This window comes from Balaenoptera acutorostrata, chromosome 20 (assembly GCF_949987535.1).
Source record: "Balaenoptera acutorostrata chromosome 20, mBalAcu1.1, whole genome shotgun sequence".
NCBI classification, from domain to species: domain Eukaryota; kingdom Metazoa; phylum Chordata; class Mammalia; order Artiodactyla; family Balaenopteridae; genus Balaenoptera; species Balaenoptera acutorostrata.
The window spans coordinates 62,119,594-62,140,003 of NC_080083.1; the positions used below are offsets into that span (position 1 = coordinate 62,119,594).

Below are 20,410 nucleotides of genomic sequence, written 5' to 3' on the forward strand. Positions count from 1 at the left end.
TCCACAGAACTCTTTCTATTTATTTAACTGTGTATGAGCACTCAGTTAATGCTCCAAAATAAAAACGGTGCAATAAGAGCAACTTTGAACAGAAACCGACAAGAAGCTGCGATGCCAGTGGCCACGAGGCGCTGCAAAGAGGGCCCAGAGAGCAGTCTGCGTGGGGAAGCCTGGCCAGGGAGAGGCGGAAGGGAGGCACGGGAAGCGGCTTTCAGACGGACAGAGACACAAAACTGTTGTACTGCTGGATGTTCCGCTTGAGGATGTCCGAGCACGGGCCAAGAACACGTTCAAACCTCGGGCGGTCCAGCTTGACGCACTTCAGCGGGCCACGGGCAACCACGGTGGCGGCGCGAGGACGATTCATCAGCAGCGCGATTTCGCCTGGAGGAGGGGAAAGGGCTGAGAGTAGGCTAGCTCCCTCAGAAACGTCTTCTGAGGGGCGCCCTCCGGGGAGAAGAAAACCGTATTTTTCCTCCTAGTAACTCAGTACAGGCCACACTACATCTGCACCTCAGGAAAAAACCAACTGACAGATATGAGACAATCAATAACTTAATTAACTGAGTCAAGGTCAAAATCTCACACTACCTCTCTGAGAGCCGAAAAAGTAAAATAAAAAATAAAATTCAGGAGAAGAAAAGACAAGATTATGAAAGACTGTGATAGCTCACTGAGAAGTGACTTACAGAAACTATGTGTTTATTGTGAGGAAATCCACATACCAAAATAATCAGAAGGCCCCAATCTTCCCACTTCAACAAATTCTTCATTTTCTGAACGACGCTGCAGCACAGCGGCTGAACCCTATAACAAAATCACCAAAACGCAAAACGCATTAATACTTTCAAATCCTGGGTGGCATTTTAAATATCCCATGCAATTTTAGCTACTCTGCAAAAAAAAAAAAAAGGACTCAGCAGTTATTTCAAATCCTCTGCGTTCATGTGATAAAAGGTAATTGAAAAGAGTCACTACAGACTTGATCCTTATTTACCCCAGCAGTTCCTGCTAGGAGGTACTTCTCATCACGCTGAGGTACTTTGAGGGTTCAGACGCAGGTTAGCAAACTGCAGAAGGAGGGCCAATCCAAGCTCACTGCTTTTATAAATAAAATTTTATAGGAACAATACACCAATTCATTTAGATACTGTCCATGGCTGCTTTCCCACTACGACGAGAGTTGAGTCTGCAGCAGAAACACTACGGCTCATAAATGCCTCAATTACTTACTGTCTGGCCCTTTACAGAAAGAGCTCCTCGACCCCTGGTGTAAACGCCACCGATTAGCATCTACTGAGCCACACTCACGGCGAACCTGCTCTGTGGATCTCCTTGGCTGGCAAGAGTATCTGCTATACATTTCCACGGATTGTGACGATATAAAACATGGTAACATTTAGAATTTAAATACCTGCCTTTGATCCTTGTTGGCCAAATTAGCCCAAATGCATGATTTTAACAAGAACGGTGCAGTACATCACAGCCTGTGTGCTAAATGGCTGAGTTCTGTTTGGCTTCTGTGAGGAGAATTAATTCGAGTAGGTCAGAATTCAGCTATTACTTCATGCAAAGCCCTCATTTAAAATGTGGTGGCCTGGCCGAAAACCAAACAACGACATTTCAAAGGGAACGATCATTTTTAAATAAAACTGTTTATATTAAGAACGGCAGCTGTAAATGAGAACTGGTGTCCCCCTTATTCCCCGCCCGGTGCTGCCCCATCTTTACCTCTAAAATAATGAAGAACTCATCTCCCGGCTCCCCCTGCACCACAATCTTCTGCCCGTCTTCAAACTGCACTGGTTCCAACGCATCAGCTACCGTGAGACGCTCCCACTTGTCCAGAGATTCTAAAAGGCAGGAATCAAAAGAATTTCTCTGCATTACTTGGTATTGCTAAAAATCTCAAAACAAAGGTACAAAGAAGTCAACCAAAATACTCTAGTAGTGGCTCCCATCCAACATGGCACCTGTCTTCAACCACCTCCCGTCTCACCAAGATCCTCCTGCTACTTACAGATGACCCCAGAGCTTTCTTTCAGTAGCCCAGTGGCCAGGTTAACCTATACCAACTGCATCCGATGGTACAGGGATAAGAAAAATGTAATCGTTAAGTATTCCTAAAGACTGCCATCAATGCAAATTGAACCTACAATTACAGGACCCAAAAGTAATAGTTGCAGAGATTAAGAGAAATAATTTATCAATTTAAATCCTCAGTAGAATTTATTTACAAAACCAACAAGAGTAACTAGAAAATAACTTTTGTTCCCAAAGGCCAAACTAACACCCAAGACACTAAACAAATGTAACCATTCCAGAGAAAGGACAAATAAGGGCAAAAAAGTCAATTCACTGTAACAAAGCAACGACTCAAGACTATATCACCTTATAAAAATCGCCATTTCCCCTCCCAATGAAGAACAGCTTGTAATAAAGTCTCTAAGTCCACATAACAAAATATGTAGAAATGCCTCCAATTACCCTACTTTACTCTAAATTCCCCCACACTTCTAGCATTTTTTCAGAGAAAGCAAGCAAATGACACCTATTCTTTCTACAGAGGAAATGCATTCTTGGAAATACTCACTTTCCTGAACCAATAAACTCACTGATGGAGCAACAGAGAAACAAGTCCCGGGGGACTAACTGTGGGAGTCCCCACGCAGGAGAACACTTCCAGTCCTCTGTCTCTCCAGGAGAAGTAAGTAACACTTACTTCTAAGTTAGAGGTCTGTCATATACTAGCAAATTAAACACACTTTAAAATTACTTCTAACTTAGTCAAACTTCAACTCTGCATTCCATGTGGCTTTTGTTACCATTAAAAAAAGAAAAAGAGTTGATAACTGGAGTAATCTTTATGAAATACAATCAGTTTCCTTAAGCATTACTAACAACTTCAATTTAACAATTCTCCATGCAATCTTCCAAAACTTACCTAAAATAGACACTTTACTAAGAAACTCCTCATACATCTTCCGCTTTCTCAGCGTGCTTCCCTATAAATGAAAAAAGAAAGTGTAATTCACATAATGCTGTGGAGTAAGAAATACTGTTTCAAGTAAATGAACAACAACAACAGAGAAGTCAAAGCTTGCTGCTGCTGCTTGATACATGATTGTTTTCTTCCTGTTGAAGACGGTAAGCCCTCTGTTCAGTGCAATCAAAAGCTCTTAGTAACTTGCTCCTAAAAGAGACACCACGGATATGCCCAAAGAATTCACGAGTTAGTGAAATGTCAAAAAAGCAAACAATCAGTTCTCCAAAAAAAACAAAACAAAAAAACAAAAACCCAAGTAATATATGTGACTACGGCTGAATATATTTCCAGCCCAGGGTCCTTTTCCACAACCCCGATCCTCCACAGAAGGAAGGATATACAACTGCTACCATATAAACAACATCCCACCCTGACAAAAAAAAGTGCCGTAACCCCAAACTAAACCAAAATGTCTTATCTGCAAGGTTTGCTAAATATATCTGGGGGACAGAAAGGGGGAAACACACAGTTCCTCTATAATAAACATCCCTTACACAGTAAATTGCCTTGGCAATTTATATACTTATAAATATGTATGTATAATATGTATTTATATTATTTAATATTTATTATATAATATGTATCTATTACATATACATAAGTATATACACAATAGATATACATATCTCCATCCCCCAGTACAGAAAATTTTCTAAGTACGTCCAACCGCGTACTGTCAAATAATCAGACATGTAATACATAAATTGAAGAAAGCCATTTAAGATGACTAATGCCATTTACTGGGACTTAAACACCCAAGCTACTCCATAAATTTGTCAGAAAGTTCTCATAGAGTCTAATTACATCAGCAGAACGTTCCAATGGTTTTACTACTTCGTTTATTCCTTTACAGTGAGAAGGGACATGAAACCTGCATCACCGCTAACCTCCTTTCCATTTAGAGAAGCTGATCGCTTCTGAGTGGGCTTCAATAACGTCATGCACTCGGAAGCAGCACCTCTCAGGCCGACTGTAATGTGTAAAGATCAGCTAAGGGAAGATGCACTGACTGACGAATGGAGAGATTCCCAAACATAAGCTGACCGCTGCGTATACACCACATTTGTTTCCCATGTTATTTCTGGCCAAAGCTTTGTTCTAAAAGATCACTGTCTCAAACGGTATAATGAATAATGCTAAGTTGGGCTTAATACAAGTGTTCAATCGTTAAAAGTAAACAACATTCTCATTTTAATGTGGTGATACTACTTAAACATTAGGTACACAGTCTGGATTGTGAGCCACACTCCAAAACCCACGTATCTTACCATGAGGATTCTTCTATAGCTGTCTCGGTCGATACCCCACAATTTCACATTTGTCTTTGCCTTGACAGTGGCTGCTCTCGGTGTTCCATAAATCAAAGCGAGCTCCCCAAAGCTCCCTCCTTCCCCAACACTGGTTGCCCACTCATTGTTGACATAGACCTAAAATACAAAAGCACTGTTTTTTTCTACATAGACAAATACGTAAGTATTAAAAACCTGCAAACCTTTTTAAGAGGTCAGAATCCTGAACTTTGTTTTAAAAAATAAAATGTGTTACATTTTCGGTACACAACGGAGCAAAACAGCTGACTTCTGACAATGAGTTAAGTAAGTTCAGAGTGTCTGTAGCTTACCTAGTTTAATTATCTGATAAGAAAAAGGTCCTCTGTAAGGATGACCAGGGCAAAAAAAGTGAACTAAGCATTAATATTAACCATATGTACTTACAGAGCACTGTGCCAGGCACCAGGCTAAGCAGGCATTTTACCTGCAGGAGGTGCCGAGTTTTCTAATAATCTTACGGGAGCAACAAGACTTCCAGAACCAAGAAAGCTGTACCAAGTCTCCCAGCTCACGACCGGTCCAGACTCTCCCTGACACCTGTCTTATTCCACAGCACACACACGCGCCTTAACCACTAATCTGGCAAAAGTTCTGAACTGTAGGTCTAGCTGAAGAAATTACCTTTAGAAAGTATCTGTGTCAGTAAAATATTTGGCAAAAGGAATCGAACATACAAGGATGTAATAGCCCTTCAGAAACTCTTAGAAGCAATAAATATCAACAAGTTGACTTTTAAGATTATCAACATATTTTTGCAATTACTAAATCTTACATCCATCTCTCCTTGATCAATCACATAGAAGTTATCCCCTTCATCACCTAAAAGCGAGGAGAGAAAAAAAGTTAGAAGCATATTAATTAAAGAAGCACAAATCCAACCAAATTAATGTAAAATAATGAACTTATGTTAGAGAGGTGCTGTGAGAGAAAAGAGTATATTACAAATTAACAGAACCTTTCAAGAAAAAAAGTCCAGCAATTTATTTTAAAAGTCATAAAACTGATCGAGTTTTTAGTCATCTCATGGTGAAGAATGCCTCTGAAAAAAAAAAAAAAAGCCACTTGTGTGTACAAAGACACTAAACACTACATCACCTATAACAAAACAAGAAACAACTCAAATAGTAAGCAACAAATATCAGATTGTCACTAAACAAGAAAATATATGGATTATGAAGACCCATGAAAATATCGAGAGTAAATAAGAAAGGAAAAAAGAGAGGACACCAAAAGATGAGATCCATGTTACTTATATGTGGTCAAAAAAGGCAAGCATCAGTAGAAGGCATAGAACCTTATAAAGAGACGGGCTAGATGATGAAGAATATTAAGTGTTTTGCTTATTTTCTACTTTATTTTACTTTGTAAGTGGTTAATAATCAATATAAAGGATATATGAAATAAGTGAGGTTCTGGAACTCCATACAAAGTAAAAATGCATGAATTCCCTTTAACAGTTACCATAAACAAAACTATATCAGATGTTAGGGAAATGTTAGTCCCTTAGGCAAAGTGTGCCTTTTAGCTCAGAAGATTTTAATTAATAAAAGAAATAAGAAAATCCAGTGGTATAACAGAAGGAAAATGGTAGGCTTAAAGAGGAAAACAAACTTCAATAATCATAGTGCATGCCATAAAAGCAGCAACCCTTACCCTGCTGAATAACAGTCTCTCCAGCAATAAAGGAAACCGGAAACATGGCATCAAAAATGTCACTGCAAGGGAGAGAAGGCCTCGCGTTACATTTCATGTGCTGCTTCTGTGGACTTCAAACATTAATCTTAGAGTTAAAGCTCCCAGATTTTCAGCCTGGATTGTTATCAGGTGAACAATTACTAAGAGCCTTAAAACTTGCAACAGTGATGAGACTAGTTTGGGACACCAGCTGTACTGGAAAAACAGTATAACAAAGTACCTGTACCTACCTTCTCTCATTATCATCAAGATGTGAAAACAGTACATTCTTTTCAATGGCTTTGGCCAAAGCAGCCATTGTCTTATAATCTTTTGGTATAACCTAAGAAAGAACAGAAAGGCAAAATGACAATTCCATAAAGCAAGACCACTTCATGCTTGCAACCTAAATTACAATGAAATGTCAAGCTACATCACGGTATTTAAACAAAGCTGCTCTGAGTGAAACATTTTCAACACAACACTCTCACACTGTCTTTGATCCACAAAGTACTCAACAAATATTGACTCAATAATCCCCTTTGCCTACATCTAGGCCTGTATTTAAAGACTAGTATTTGGTTCCTAGTCAACAACTAAAGGAACAAACCAAAATCACCTTGCCCAAGGTGATTAGTGAGGCAAAACTAAGCATTTTATGACAACTGGTCATTTTCTAAACTGTGATCACGTACTGTTAGTCTCACAACCTCTTGCGAGCACAATTCTCTTCCCCCTTCAGGCTAACAGCATAACTCGAAATGGCAGACTGGCTCTAACAGCCAACTGAGACAAATGACGCTTGTGGGGTAAAAGGTTAAAAGCCACAACATGAATTACAGGATGTCAAGAAACTGACACCATGATTCAAGAGAAAAAGGAGTACTGCCTGCTCTTCTACTGCAAAACAACAACATGCAAAAGAAAACCCCCAAAACTCACTTATGCACTGTTTTAAAATTACTGTTAGTTATTTCCTCTGATGGCATGTTGTTACAGAGACCTGTTCCCCAAGTACCCAGGAACTGTCCAGGACGGAGTACGATCCACCCTGTCTGTGTTTTACTCCTCGAAATAGTGCGCACATTCGTCAAAGGAAGTGACTGGATGACTGCCACGTGGGTCCCAAAGCCGGCTCCTCAGTGCTCAGCTATGAAAACTACCTTCCTGACGTAGGACGCGGCGCCCAGCTGTGAGAACTACCTTCCTGACGTAGGACGCGGCGCCCAGCTGTGAGAACTACCTTCCTGACGTAGGACGCGGCGCCCAGCTGTGAGAACTACCTTCCTGACGTAGGACGCGGCGCCCAGCTGTGAGAACTACCTTCCTGACGTAGGACGCGGCGCCCAGCTGTGAGAACTACCTTCCTGACGTAGGACGCGGCGTCCTCCTCCGTGTAGACCTCGGCGCTGATAGCACCTCGCCGCCTCCGGCCCTTTACCACCGGGTTGGGTGGAGGGGGGGAGATTTCATCCTCCCTCGAGTCTGCACGAGAGCTTGCTTTCTGCAGATTCTGGATCTGTTTTGCCTCCTCCTGAAAAAAAAAAATTGTAAGTTTACAAAATGAGACCCTTCAGCATGGTATTCTTCAGCTGGTATTCTCATACTCCAATGACGGTCCTTCTCAGTCACTTCAGATCTCTCCCTCTATTACCAAGGTGAAAGTTAAGGGGCAAAGGTCAATTACAAATTGGGGGGTGGGGGGAATGGAGAGTCAAGCTTGAAAAGAAATACTCTGAAAGGACTTTACTGTTTCTCAGAGGGTAACAGATGCTATATTTATTAATGAACAAAAGCCACTGGTACAGGGCACGTAACATGCAAATAAAAAATTATATACTCATTATGATAATATACCGACAATGATTTGTAATGCACTCAACAGTAATGAACTGCAAAACAAAAGGCTGGGAAATTAGTGTGAGATCCCTGCCCCGTCCAAGAATGCCATCTAGGAATAATCACTCAGGCATAGCAAAGTGATAGAAGAATCTAGATCACTGGGTTACTCCATTAATTCAATATGTATTCTCCGGATCTGCCACGCCAAGTCTACACTAGGCAAGGGGAATATAAAAACCAATAGGAGGGCTTCCCTGGTGGCGCAGTGGTTAAGAATCCTCCTGCCAATGCAGGAGACACGGTTCGAGCCCTGGTCCGGGAAGATCCCACATGCCGCGGAGCAACTAAGCCCGTGAGCCACAACTACTGAGCCTGCGCTCTAGAGCCTTCGAGCCACAGCTACCGAAGCCCACGCGCCTAGAGCCCGGGCTCCGGAACAACAGAAGTCGCCACAATGAGAAGCCCGCACACAGCAATGAAGACCCAATGCAGCCATAGATAAATACATACATAAATTTATTTTAAAAAAAAACAAAAAACCAATAGGAGAGAGTCCTGAGCCTGTGGAGCTCATATTCTAGCTGGAGTCTCAAGTATAAACAGATAATAAAACGTGACGGCAACCTAGAATTTAACTAAGACCGGCTGCAACAATACCTCTCCTAACAGAGCTGGAAGCATTCTTTATGGTCAAGGTTGACACTTGAAGTTAAAACAAAAACAAGTTTACCCACTTTTAAAAACTTATTAAACCAATCCGTTTAAAAGTGATATCAACTACTTAACGTTCTTATTTTTCAGATCTAGGGCCTTAAAAAGAAATTCCTCTCAGGTCTTCAGTAAAGAATGAGTTATGCCTGACGTAAAATCAGAATGAAAAAAGCCAAGAATGGTGAGCTATTTACATTCTCATTCATCTGACTCACTCTCCATTATTTTTCTAAGCCGTCTTTCAAATTCTAAATGAACTCAGCATTTACTATTTCTGAAAATTTTTTGATAAAAAAGAAACTAAGGAGCTGCCTACTTTTTCTCCTGCATGGTACTCGGCTCTGCATTTGGCATCAAGACAAATAAAAGAACATATAAACGCAGCAAGAAAAGTCTAGAATGATAACAATCAAGGCATTAATAGTGTTTATCTCTATTACAGACTCATGCTTGATTTTTATTTTTTTATTTTTTGGAGGGAGGAATTGGCTTTATTTTTCTCATTTCTCTAGACTTTCTAATTTTCAATTAAAAACACAGTAAGAAAAGCCTGGGCTTCCCTGGTGGCGCAGTGGTTGAGAATCTGCCTGCAAATGCAGGAGGCATGGGTTCGAGCCCTGGTCTGGGAAGATCCCACATGCCACGGAGCAGCTGGGCCCGTGAGCCACAGCTGCTGAGCCTGCGCGTCTGGAGCCTGTGCCCCGCAACGGGAGGGGCCGCGATAGTGAAAGGCCCGCGCACCGCGATGAAGAGCGGTCCCCGCACCGCGATGAAGAGTGGCCCCCACTTGCCGCAACTAGAGAAAGCCCTCGCACGAACCGAAGACCCAGCACAGCCAAAAATAAATAAATAAATAAATAAATAAATAATAAATAAAATTAAAAAAAAAAAAAAAAAAACTCCTTCTTCTTTCATTAAAAAAAAAAAAAAAAAAAAGAAAAGCCTATAACAAAAACGACTTTAATATATTTGCATATTTAGTTACAAATGCACTTACCTGTTGACCAAATAATCCAGTAAGTCTACTGCCAGGAATTTTTTCTAAAATATGCATGTGTGTGAAATGACAGATATACAAAATTATTTATTATATCATTGCTTTTAATAGTAAAACACTGGAAACCACCAAAACGGTCGTCAACATGGTGATTAAATAAACTGTAGTACATCCATACAGTGGAATACCACGCACATGCTGGATAAGAATGTGCTGGATACGAATCTGTAAGTGCCCATATATTGTCCCTGGAACACAGGCTGCACTCTAGGAAGACAACGAAGTGGGAAAAAGACTTTTTATTGTCATATCCTTTTGCACCTGCAGAATTTTGAACCATGTGCAAATATAGAACCATTTTTTTAAAAAATACATTTTTAAAGAAAACCCACTTCATTTTCATTCTGGTAATTCCAGTAAACAGGTAAGGTTTTCCCATTCCATATTAACAGAGAACTTTAAAACTCAAGTCTCCCCAAAGTCTAAAGTTCAAGGGTATAAATGAAAACACAAATTCTACCCCCAAAACCTGTCACTGATATTTCACAAAAATTTCATGTTAAGTTTCACAAGTAATATCTCATTTGGAACTGTCTTGTAACTGAATTTTTAAGACAATTTTGAAGTATCAAAAGCATTTTGATTTTAACACTGTTCCATGGGTTTTCATCTTTAATAGCAATCAGCTAGAACCTAATCCTGATGACTCAGAGCCATTACTGAGATCACTGATTTCTATTATACATTTTTACGCCCTTTTTTTTGCTGTTGTCATTCATTCTTCGGTCAGTCTCCTCCCTCCTCAGTTCTCTCACTTATTAAAACAAGAACAGACAAAAGAACCCCTCCCAGTCCACTTACTGTCAATACATCCTCGAGTATTAAGCTCCGATGCTGTGCCCACCGCTTACTTAATATGCTTTCAACCATCGCTATTTGTCCCCTCCCTGCCCCTGCCGTTCCATTCTTCCCTGTAGGGGAAGTACACGACCCGTCATCCCGCGGACTTGGGGCTTGGCATGTGGCTTGATTCACCACACCGTGTCCTCTTGTAAGATCTGACCCAGGCCCCTGCAGCATCTGACCCCCCTCTGCCTTGAGAACAGCGTGCTTTACATATGGCTGCTCCTTCCACTCGACCCCAGGACAAGACACATGGAGCCAAGGAGAGAAGATGGGCTGAGCCCACAAGAGCTGCACATGACCAAGAAATCAGGACTTTTGTAGTAAACGACTGAAATTTGGGGGTCGTATGGTACTGCAACCTAAAGCTACTACCCTGTATGACCACAGCCACGTTACCTGATTTCTCTTAGTTTTACCTGCTACCTCTGTAAAATGCTGATGACCATCAACCTCACACATCTGGAATAATGAGTACGTGTGTAGGTGTGTAAAGTGCTCACACGGTACCTGGCACACAGAAGACACTCCATGGTCGGAGCTATTGAAAGTCCTCTGATCTATCAGACAGGGAGGTTCTAATAAATATATGCAGAAAAGAGGATTCAAATTACAGGTAACAGTCTGAAATAAAACGCAGAAGCTTTCAATGGAGTTTTTTGGTGCATTTCTTATTGAGCAGTTGAGGGTAGCAGAAACATGACCCCTGGTTAACACAGGGAGAGGTGACAAGAGTGTGACCATATTTTCACACATATAACCTAACACCTAATGCACAGAACAATGACCTGTTGAAAAGTCGAAAACCTAGTTACTTAAAAGTCCAGATATTTACATTCAACCCTGGCTAAAGGAATGTATGCAAGTGAACAAAGATCCTTGAATTATAGGAAAAAGTGTCAAGCTGTGACTTTTATTAAAAGGCAAAGAAGCCAACACACATTAAATTAAAAAATCCCACGTGCAAAGAAACTACTTTAATGATCATTTCTTGTCTTCCCCTTGGTCAGTGCTTCAACAGGGCCATGAGAGCACAGGCTCTGAAATGAGCGCCACACACTCAACACTCCCTATAAAAAGACACGCCCTTCACGTCTCATCAGCCTCACCCCTCATCAGACGGCTTCTACTGATGTCCAGAGGCAAGAGGGATCCCCTTACAGTGACCAACTTCAGAACCAGGTCTCCAGCAACACGCTTCACTTCAAAACAGGGAAGGCCCACAGCAGCCTGGCACCACAGTATTTCACTATCAGGGAGCTGCTTAACTGAGAGAAAACCAGACTTTCTACCACAATTCCAAGACAGCAAGGCTACATTCATCGGGACTGGTTAGTTTTTTGTTGTTGTTGTTTTTGATTAATCTAATCATGGTACTAGACACCAATTTCAACAAACAGCTTTTCAAGAAAACAGTAGAAAATTCCTGATCACTGAGCCACCCAAACATTTTTAAACATTAGTAAAACAGACTCTTTTACTAGTAAGTTATGCTGGTTAAGAAACTGTCCAAACCAGTGGGATACATTACAAATATTTCTGCAATACAATTAGATAATTAACAATCATATACCTAAGAAAATGCCTCCCAACTGGTTCACAATCATTACAAACCACATCAAAACTTCAATATGCTTAAGAAAACCTGTAAATTTATCTCGCTGAATTTCAGAAGTAAACCAAACAAACTACTCAAAACATTTAACAATCCAAACTTTCTCATTCATCATTTTTTGAGGGAAGTGAACTGAAGCATCGACCTTGATGAAAAATGATCATTTTGCTTAGAAAAGCACACACCACATGCTTAGGTCCCACTGACATACACAGAATGAGGGTGAACAACAACGACTAAGAACTGCCTAATTTTTTTTCAAGAGGAAACAAGTCCTGACCAAAACTGTAAAGTAAAATTCTGACAACCATCAATCTTGATCTCTCTGCTCTAGAGTCGATTCACCTGAGACATATTCTACAGTAAAACACACTTCACTAATTCAGAGTTTCTGAAATTTCAGTCACAAGCTAGACTCAACTGTTTCATTACAGTGATTTCAAAAGGTGGGATAAAACTTACAAGTTCACTTGCTTTGCTGAATAAAAAAGCATTAAATGCTTTCAAGTACTGTAGAATTTCTCACTTCATACCACTGCTGTACTACTTTTAAAAAATTTTTACTGGAGTATAGCTGATTTACAATGTTGTGTTAGTCTCTGCGGTACAGTGCCGCACTACTTCTGATCAACTGTATCTAGTCAGTTATTTCATTTAGTCAGTTTTATGTACTAATTTAAATAGTTACAAGGAACTATGTTTGGAAAACGAAAACCTGTTAGCCAAGTAAACTCAGCATACTGATTGGTTTTGATAAATTCTGATTACAAAGTTAAAAATTACTTCAAGTGTGTTAACTACATTTCTTTTCTGAAGTTCTATTTTAGATGATGATGATGATTATCAATTATTATTTGGTCAGAATTCCTTTTCTTCCAAAAAGATACAAATCAGCGACACGCTATGGCATCCCCCTTAACAATCGTCAGGGTGAGCTCATGCTCTGCCCCATTTATTTTTACCTTCTCCAGCCTCTCAAAGTATTCCCTGAGGAACGCCATGGGCCTCTCGGGCCGCGCGGTGCACAGCTGCACGATGGAGTCCTTGAGCAGGGCCTGGATGTTGTGCTTCTGCACGTACAGCTCGCATTCCCGGAGGCTGCGCTCCTCCTCACTGGCGGTGCTGCCAGACGCCATGGCTCGCTACGGGGAAAACACACAGATGCTTGTGAAAACTGTTTACAAAGAGCAAATGTCAATCTGGCCTTTGACCTAACAAATTCACTAGGCAACTGATTCACAAAGATTTCTTTCTAAGTAGATTTTTTTTTAAAACAGGGAGGTGAGGCCTAGGGAGTAAAGTATGCACAGAAACAGCATTCTCTCAAAGTCGTGTTTCACTGAGGTCCTGCTGCACCGGATCTAGGCTCTGCAGGCAGCAACAGTGAGAAGAACCTCAGCTCCCGGGAGGAAGTATGAGCCACTTATCCCCGGCAGAGGCGGGGTGCTGAGGAGTCAGGCCCTTAAGGGAATTTCATTCAATTCTCCTTCTACAAAAGAAGTCATGATGCCGTGCGAAGTGTGTACATGGCAAACGGGACAGAGAATTACAAGGGCACACAAGTCAGCTCTAAGTGAAAGCAAGAAAGCACAAGACAGAACATCTGACATTCCCTATACGTAACCCGGATCCCAGGGGAGTGTCCTAATCTCACCCAGCAAACCACTGGAGCAAAGGCTCTGGTTAGCCAACTACTAGCGCAATCAACATTTTTTAAAACACAAAAGAAACCCCAGATGAGTTATAAAAGCAACTTTTAATCCTAGACTCTTTTTACCAGATTCCAGCTCTAGATGATAACACACTGACCCACTAGTAAGAGGGCAAATCCTTAATAGAAAAAAACAAAAACAAAAACCACATAAATGAAAAAACACCTTACCAAGTAAACGATAAAAGATTTGGACAGGAAAAAAAACATTTTATTCATCTGGACAGGAAAATGTTAAAACATTAAGTTTTAAACTCACATGAAGACTCAATAGATAAAACTGCATTTAGTGAATTTTAGACGGTTCAAACTACCTCGATGTGAAGTAAAATAAACAAATATAAGAATGGGCAGCTAACCTTACCCTGGAATTAAAAGCCTACTAATTTAACAAAAGAGCCGTAAACTGTTTTCCTTTCAACTCCTAATTATTAAGTAATTAAGATTAGAAGATAAAAGTGAGGTCTCCTCCGCTTTGCAACTAAATTCAACACTAATTGGTCTTTTTCAAATATAATACACACAAAACCACTGAGCTGACACTGTAAATTTCAAAGGAGAAAGAATCAGCAGAGTAAAGAGCTACGTGCTGTTAGGCATCTTGTTTTAGACAACTTTCATGGTAAGGGTCAATAACGAGTAAACTAATTAACAGACCATGAGAAAGTCCCTGACAAGCACGTAAATTAGAAGCCACAGAAAAAGACTCATGCTGCTACTTCAGAAATAAACACTCTAATACAAACACAAAAAACAAAACAAAACAAACACGTTACTTTCGGATAGATTTACACCAGCCTCTTTTCCAGCTCAGACAACCACATGAACTGAGAATCCACTTCAGTAGGATTTTCTGCATTTGAAAAAATACTGGACTGAAAGCCACCGAGAACAATGATCAATCAGATCTTTTTATGCTTCAGAACATTCAGAGCCGTCTCAGGAATATCAATACATGTATTCAACTGATCAGAGAAATCATTCGAAGATCAGGTCTGTGGTAGAAATGCGAGAACTGGGGCTAAGCGGTGAGACTGGTTTGTTGTTTGCAACAATGTATTTAAAACACCGAAAGGAGGACACTGGAAATAAGGTAGCATATTAACATAAACGCCCCAGGACTGGCGCAGTCAGGTCACCGTGTGAACCCCGGAATATCCGTATTTCACAGTCTTAATGTTTTAATCGAATATACCTAGATTAAGCCCGTCCTCGTACTTGGTAGTAAAAGCTTAACAATTTAGCTCCCCCCGCCCCCAATTATTTAACTGCTGCAAAACGTACACTGCATTGCCTCTCCTCCTAAGAAAACACTGAGATTCTTTCGGAAAGTCGGTTGTGACACAATTCCGTTTCAAAGGGATCGCATGCGAGGCGCTATGTCAGACGCCTTGAGAAACTCGCGGATTCAGGCCGCAGACCCTCAGACCAGAAGGAGCCAGGAGCCCTTCCTGGGGGTCATCCTCGGAGCACCGAGAAGACCCATCTCTCGCGCATCCCTCCGGCGGTGACGCCGTTCGGCGTCGCGCCAGCACTGAGCTGCCGGGGGGGGGGGGGGGGGGCGGGTCACAGGTACCGCGCACGTTTCGGGGGCAAGGACACGGAAGTGCCCTTCACTCCACTTAGGCCACAGTCACGGCCACGAGCGGAAGGGAGGCCCATCCTGCATCCCGCTCTGCTCGGAAGGCCAAGGGAAGACCTGGGGGGCGGGGACCGGGAAAGGAGGGCAGGGGAGAGGGGACAGAAAGCCACGGAGCGGCCGGGCGACGACCACCGCGGGGGCGGGGCGACAATCCCGGGAAGGAAGGGGAAGCGCCCGCGGGAGAGGCCGGGGAGGAGGCCGGACGGAGGAAAACGAGGACCGCCGGGTCCCCGGAGCAGCCGGAAAGGCCGGGGGGCGATGGCGGATTCCGGGGACATCGCGCCACCGTCCTTCAGGAGATGCGGGAGGGCGAGCGGGGAGGCCGCGGGGGCGGGGCGGCCGGAGCGGGCCCCGGGGGTCTGGGGGGCGCAGACCCGGGCCGGGGAGCGAGGCCCGCGGGAGGCCCTCTGGAGGCGCCGGGCCGGGAGATGCAGGGGGTGCGGCCGTCCCCCGCAGGTCGCTCCCCGCGACGCCATCTTGGATCGGCCCGGCGCCCCCAAACGGGCGGCTGGCGACGAAGCTGGGCGCGCGGGGGCCCCCGCCGAGGCCTCTCACCTGCGGGCGGACGGCGGCGGGCTCGGACTGCGGTCGAGGCGGCGGCCGGCGGAGCTACCTCAGCGCTCCCTTCCCAGCTAGGATGCACTCGGCTTCAGCTGCTCCGCGGCGGCTCCACCGGAAACGGCCGCGCCGCAGCCAATCAGCGCCCGGCTGCTGACGTCAATGCGCCTCGCTCTGGCCAGAGCCGTCGCCTTGGCAACCTTAAAGGGGCAGCGGCCCCGGGTCCTCCGCCGCCGCTCGTTGAAGGACCCTCGCCCCTCCTCCGCCTAGAATGGTCCCCCTTCTACTCTTCTTTCCGTCCTGCCTCGTCCCTCGTCCGCAGCCCTCCTCGCGCTTGCCTCTGGTCTTCTCCTCACTTTCTCTAGCCCGGGGCTTCCCTCCTCTGTACACCTGCCGCCCCTTACCTGTTCCAGTCTGGACGCCACAGGTCCTCTTTTCTCTCTCTGCTGCTCTTCGCTCGCTCTCCGCGTGGCTGTGGGCAGCTCCCCTCTCTCCTCCTCTCCTCTCTTCTCCCCACCCTCACTCCCACCTCCCTCGCCGCCTCCGCCTTTTCTCCCTGCCTTCAACCCCCGCCCCCCACCCAGGCCGACCCACGTGGGGCGTCTCGGATGACAGGTGGGCGACTCCGCCCCGCGGCCCCGGCCGGAGGGGGACGCGGGGCCGGGGAGGGGGAATTCCTGCCGCTTCCAAGCCCCGGAGGAGGTGGCGGATCCGCGGCAGCTGCACCAGGGGCCGAGCGCGGGCGGATCCCGGGATGCGCACGCCCGCCGCGTATCCTGTGCTCGGCCAGCGCCGCGGCCTCCGGGCTCCGGGCCGCCATCCGGTCCAGGAAATCCGAGCCCTGCCAAGTGTCTGCTTGGCCAAGCGGGCCGCTCTCCCCTCCGGGGGTGCTGTCGCCAAGTGGAGGCCACACAGTCCCAATGGGCACAAAATGCTGGAAAGGACTTTGTCGGAGTCCAAGAGAGGCCTGAGTCCTTCTAGCTCCTGAAATGCCCCCCTCCTCGCCCCGACCCCGCATAATGAGAAGTACAAAACGTGCAGGTGGGCACAAACCGTCTGTGACCACACGAGAAATCTCAACCGCCTGTAAAAACTGCCCTCATCGGGGATGATGGAGGGGAGGGCGGGGCAGCGACTTCTTTACTGCTTCAGCCATTTTTTTTTCCCATGCAAGTATCCGCCCGTGGAAGAGGAAAGGGGATGGGAGGCAGGGGACGCTTTCGGACATATGACGTCGCTAAATGAATAAAGAAGGCCCTTGGAACACACGTATCTTTGTGTCTGGCTGGTACCTGTTGTACCCTTGGGGTATATAGCTCTAGGGCTGTATGTGTAAAATACACAATGGATTTAACGCATAATACAAAAAATATATAAATACCTCTAATAATTTTTATACTGATTCCAGGCCGAAACCGTAATATTTTGGATATATTCGGTTAAATACTATTAAGATTAATTTCGCTTTTGTTTTTTACCTTTTTAATATAGCTATTATAAATTTTTAAATTTCCTCCATGACTCGTGTTTATAGTATTTCTGTTGGACATCACTGTCCTAACAGGCCAGGTGCACCCCTAAATCCACCAGTACGATAAGCCTCCTGCTTATCAGAGTACTTCTTTCATTTAGTTGTGGTTATCCCTCCCCCGCTCCACCCCCACCCCCACGGGCTTTCTGAAAGTCAGAAGAAGCATAGACAACATCAGAAAGGCCAGATTAGGCCTGTAAGAGGGGGATGTAGGGGGGAAGTTTCTTCTCCCACCTACGCCCCCACAGGACTTTCACCAGGGATGGGTGGAATGGGAGATTAAAGGCACAGCCTCAGTCATATACGATTTCACCCTTGTCAGTACAAAGAAAGGCTAATTAAAGTGAACCCTAAGCTGGCAAGCAGGAGAGGGAATTCGATAGCACTGAGCAGGCCCGGTCTCGTTCTGAGAAGAAAACACTGCGGTCCGATAAATCTGAGTTTGGTTTCAGGCTCTGCCATCTCCGGTAATTGACTTAATCCCCATGAGCCTCAGTTTCCTCAATCATAAAGGATGAGCAGGGCTGTGCTAAAATGAAGCAATAAAGATAATAACGGCACACATGCCTATAGCACTTGCTGTGTTTCTGGCCGTGTTCTAAGTGCTTCACTCATAATAATTAATTGAATCTTCATAATAAACTCTAGCATCAGTATTATTATGATGTTATTGTCATGGAAGGAAAATGAGGCCTGGAGCAGTTAAGTGACTACTATGTTTCATACCTAGGCAGTGAGCGTAATCACTCCCCTTTGCAGCACGTGTGTAAAGAAAGTGCCCAGCACAGGGCGGGATACAATAGATAAACATTAGTTTGCTTCCCGGCTGCTCTCCCCTTCCTCAGGAGCTACCCACACTACTGGGTTAAGACTGAGTTGTACTGTGTCCCATTCTCAGTGTTACCTTCCTAAGAGAGTCAAGACGCTTAGAATAGGGAAACCAGCAAGCTGGTGACATTGAGCCTGTGCTTTGAGCGACAGCTGACTCGGTGCTGAGGCCTGGCTGTGTGTCCCCATTCAGCCGCATTCAGGCGCCCCTCCAGCCACGGGCCGTCGTTTCCTGTGTCCGTCGCACTCAACCTCGTTCTAGCTGCCAAATCCTCCTAGGCCGGGGCTTTGAAAGACAGAAAGGGAAATGTGCAGCAGATAGTTGAGCCTGGGGAGAGTTCACTGAGACAGCTGCTGCGAAAAGCCAAACAGCCTTGGTGGTTTCCCAATGCTGCGAATGCTGTTTCAGTGCAGCCGGCTGTGCCGCTGCGAGAATTTCAACTCATCAAATTCATTTCAGAAATGACAGTGGTTCCACCCTAGTTTGTGTGGTTTCTCCTTCTCCAGAGGCCTTCTGCCCTGGATTCCAAGGTCTGTCAGCCCCTTTTTTTTTTTCTTTTTTTTTTAATCTGTGTCCTTGGAAAAGCTCTACAAAATGAGTTTCTACGGTAGTGGTGTTGTAAGTAAATTTTTCTCTTCAAAACAAAATTCCTTAATTGCTGTTACAATGTTTGTGAAACAAACAACAGCAAACAATTTTAAAAGCAAAATAAACATCAGTTATGCATTTAGTAAGCAGAAGTTGAACTAAGAAAGCCAGTGTACAGAAATAGAGACACAGATGTAGAGAACAAACATATGGACACCAAGGGGGGAAGGGGGTGGTGGTGGGATGAACTGGGAGATTGGGATTGACATGGATACACTAATATGTATAAAATAGATAACTAATGAGAAATTGCCATATAGCACGGGAACTCCACTTCGCTGTACAGTAGAAACTAACACGATGTTGTAAAACAACTATACCCCAATAAAAAAATTTTAAAAAGAAGAAAGCCAGTGTATAAAAGGAAGGAATATTTTGGCATGCCATTTCTTAGTGTTTCTTATGTTTAAAGTTTCCATTGGGTGAGGCCAGATGCACGTAGTTCAGGTTTCCAAGGAGTAGTTTTCAGACTATCACCACCTATTTATGCTGAGTATATATGCTTCCTGTGGAACCCAAGGTTGTGGTTTCAAAGATAACCTAATTCCAGCAAGCATTCCAATGCCAAAAGTCTTTCTGCTTTTCTCACTGGCAAATGTCCAGGGGGGAGCTGACGCTGCAGCCTTGACTCTGAAGAGGGCCTGGAGGCCCAAATTCTTCCTCTGGGAACCTCAATCTTTTCTCTTAAGGCGTTTACAAAGGGTAATGTGCCTTACTTACAGACTACTGTTCTAAAGGTGAATCACGTCTAAAAAATACCTTCTCAACGACATCCAGACTAGTATTTGACCGAAAACTGGGTACCAGGGCCTAGCTAAGTTGACTCATAAAAATTAATCATCACAAGCATGAGTCAAGTCTAGCCCAGATATTTGCATGAATCTCTTCTAAATATTCTTCTCCCAGATATGGATCTCCTATGCCTTTGCTAGTTTTAACTCATGCTAACCCGAAATCAGTAGTTCACAGATTTAGGGCTTTAAAAAAAAATAGTGATGATAAGCAACCAGAATTTACTGTATAACACAGGGAATTCTATTTGATATCTTATAATAACCTATAATGGAATATAATTTTAAAAAAACAACTGAATCACTCTGCTGTACACCTGAAACTAACACAACATCATAAATCAAATATACTTCAATAAAAAAAATTTTAGTCATGGTCTCCTCAGAGAAGCTCATGAAAACAAGGGCTTTCTTTCTCCCCAGAAAATATGCCAAGCATACACACATATGACCTTTATCGTCTGATTTCAGTGGGTCCACAGATACCGACGCTCATCCATGCCTGGACGTCAGGTTCAGAAGCCTTAAAAGGTATTTCCTGAGCGTACACAGGGCAGGCCCTAGATGCCTGGGATGCAGAG

At 43.8% G+C, this 20,410-nt stretch overlaps 2 protein-coding genes across 3 annotated transcripts; both read right to left on the reverse strand.

Moving 5' to 3' along the window:
* On the reverse strand, positions 1 to 16,591 carry PRKAR1A (protein kinase cAMP-dependent type I regulatory subunit alpha). 2 transcript variants are annotated; one of them, XM_007185572.3, is made up of 11 exons: positions 16,435 to 16,591; positions 13,082 to 13,261; positions 7,415 to 7,585; positions 6,303 to 6,394; positions 6,031 to 6,092; positions 5,150 to 5,196; positions 4,315 to 4,473; positions 2,945 to 3,005; positions 1,732 to 1,853; positions 726 to 807; positions 1 to 384 (listed from the first exon to the last, which is right to left on the reverse strand). In XM_007185572.3, exons 2-11 carry the CDS (start codon positions 13,253 to 13,255, stop codon positions 212 to 214), a joined length of 1,143 nt encoding a protein of 380 aa, XP_007185634.1. In that variant the 5' UTR covers positions 13,256 to 13,261; positions 16,435 to 16,591; the 3' UTR covers positions 1 to 211. The 2 variants fall into 2 exon arrangements, with proteins under 2 accessions (XP_007185634.1, XP_057392143.1); XM_057536160.1 differs by lacking the exon at positions 16,435 to 16,591 and adding an exon at positions 16,028 to 16,178.
* Positions 16,105 to 20,329, reverse strand: LOC130705838 (uncharacterized). Its single transcript, XM_057535202.1, has 3 exons — positions 20,316 to 20,329; positions 16,625 to 17,168; positions 16,105 to 16,296 (listed from the first exon to the last, which is right to left on the reverse strand). The coding sequence occupies exons 1-3, from the start codon at positions 20,327 to 20,329 to the stop codon at positions 16,105 to 16,107; spliced, it is 750 nt and encodes a 249-aa protein (XP_057391185.1).
* Between the last annotated feature and the right edge of the window lie 81 nt (positions 20,330 to 20,410).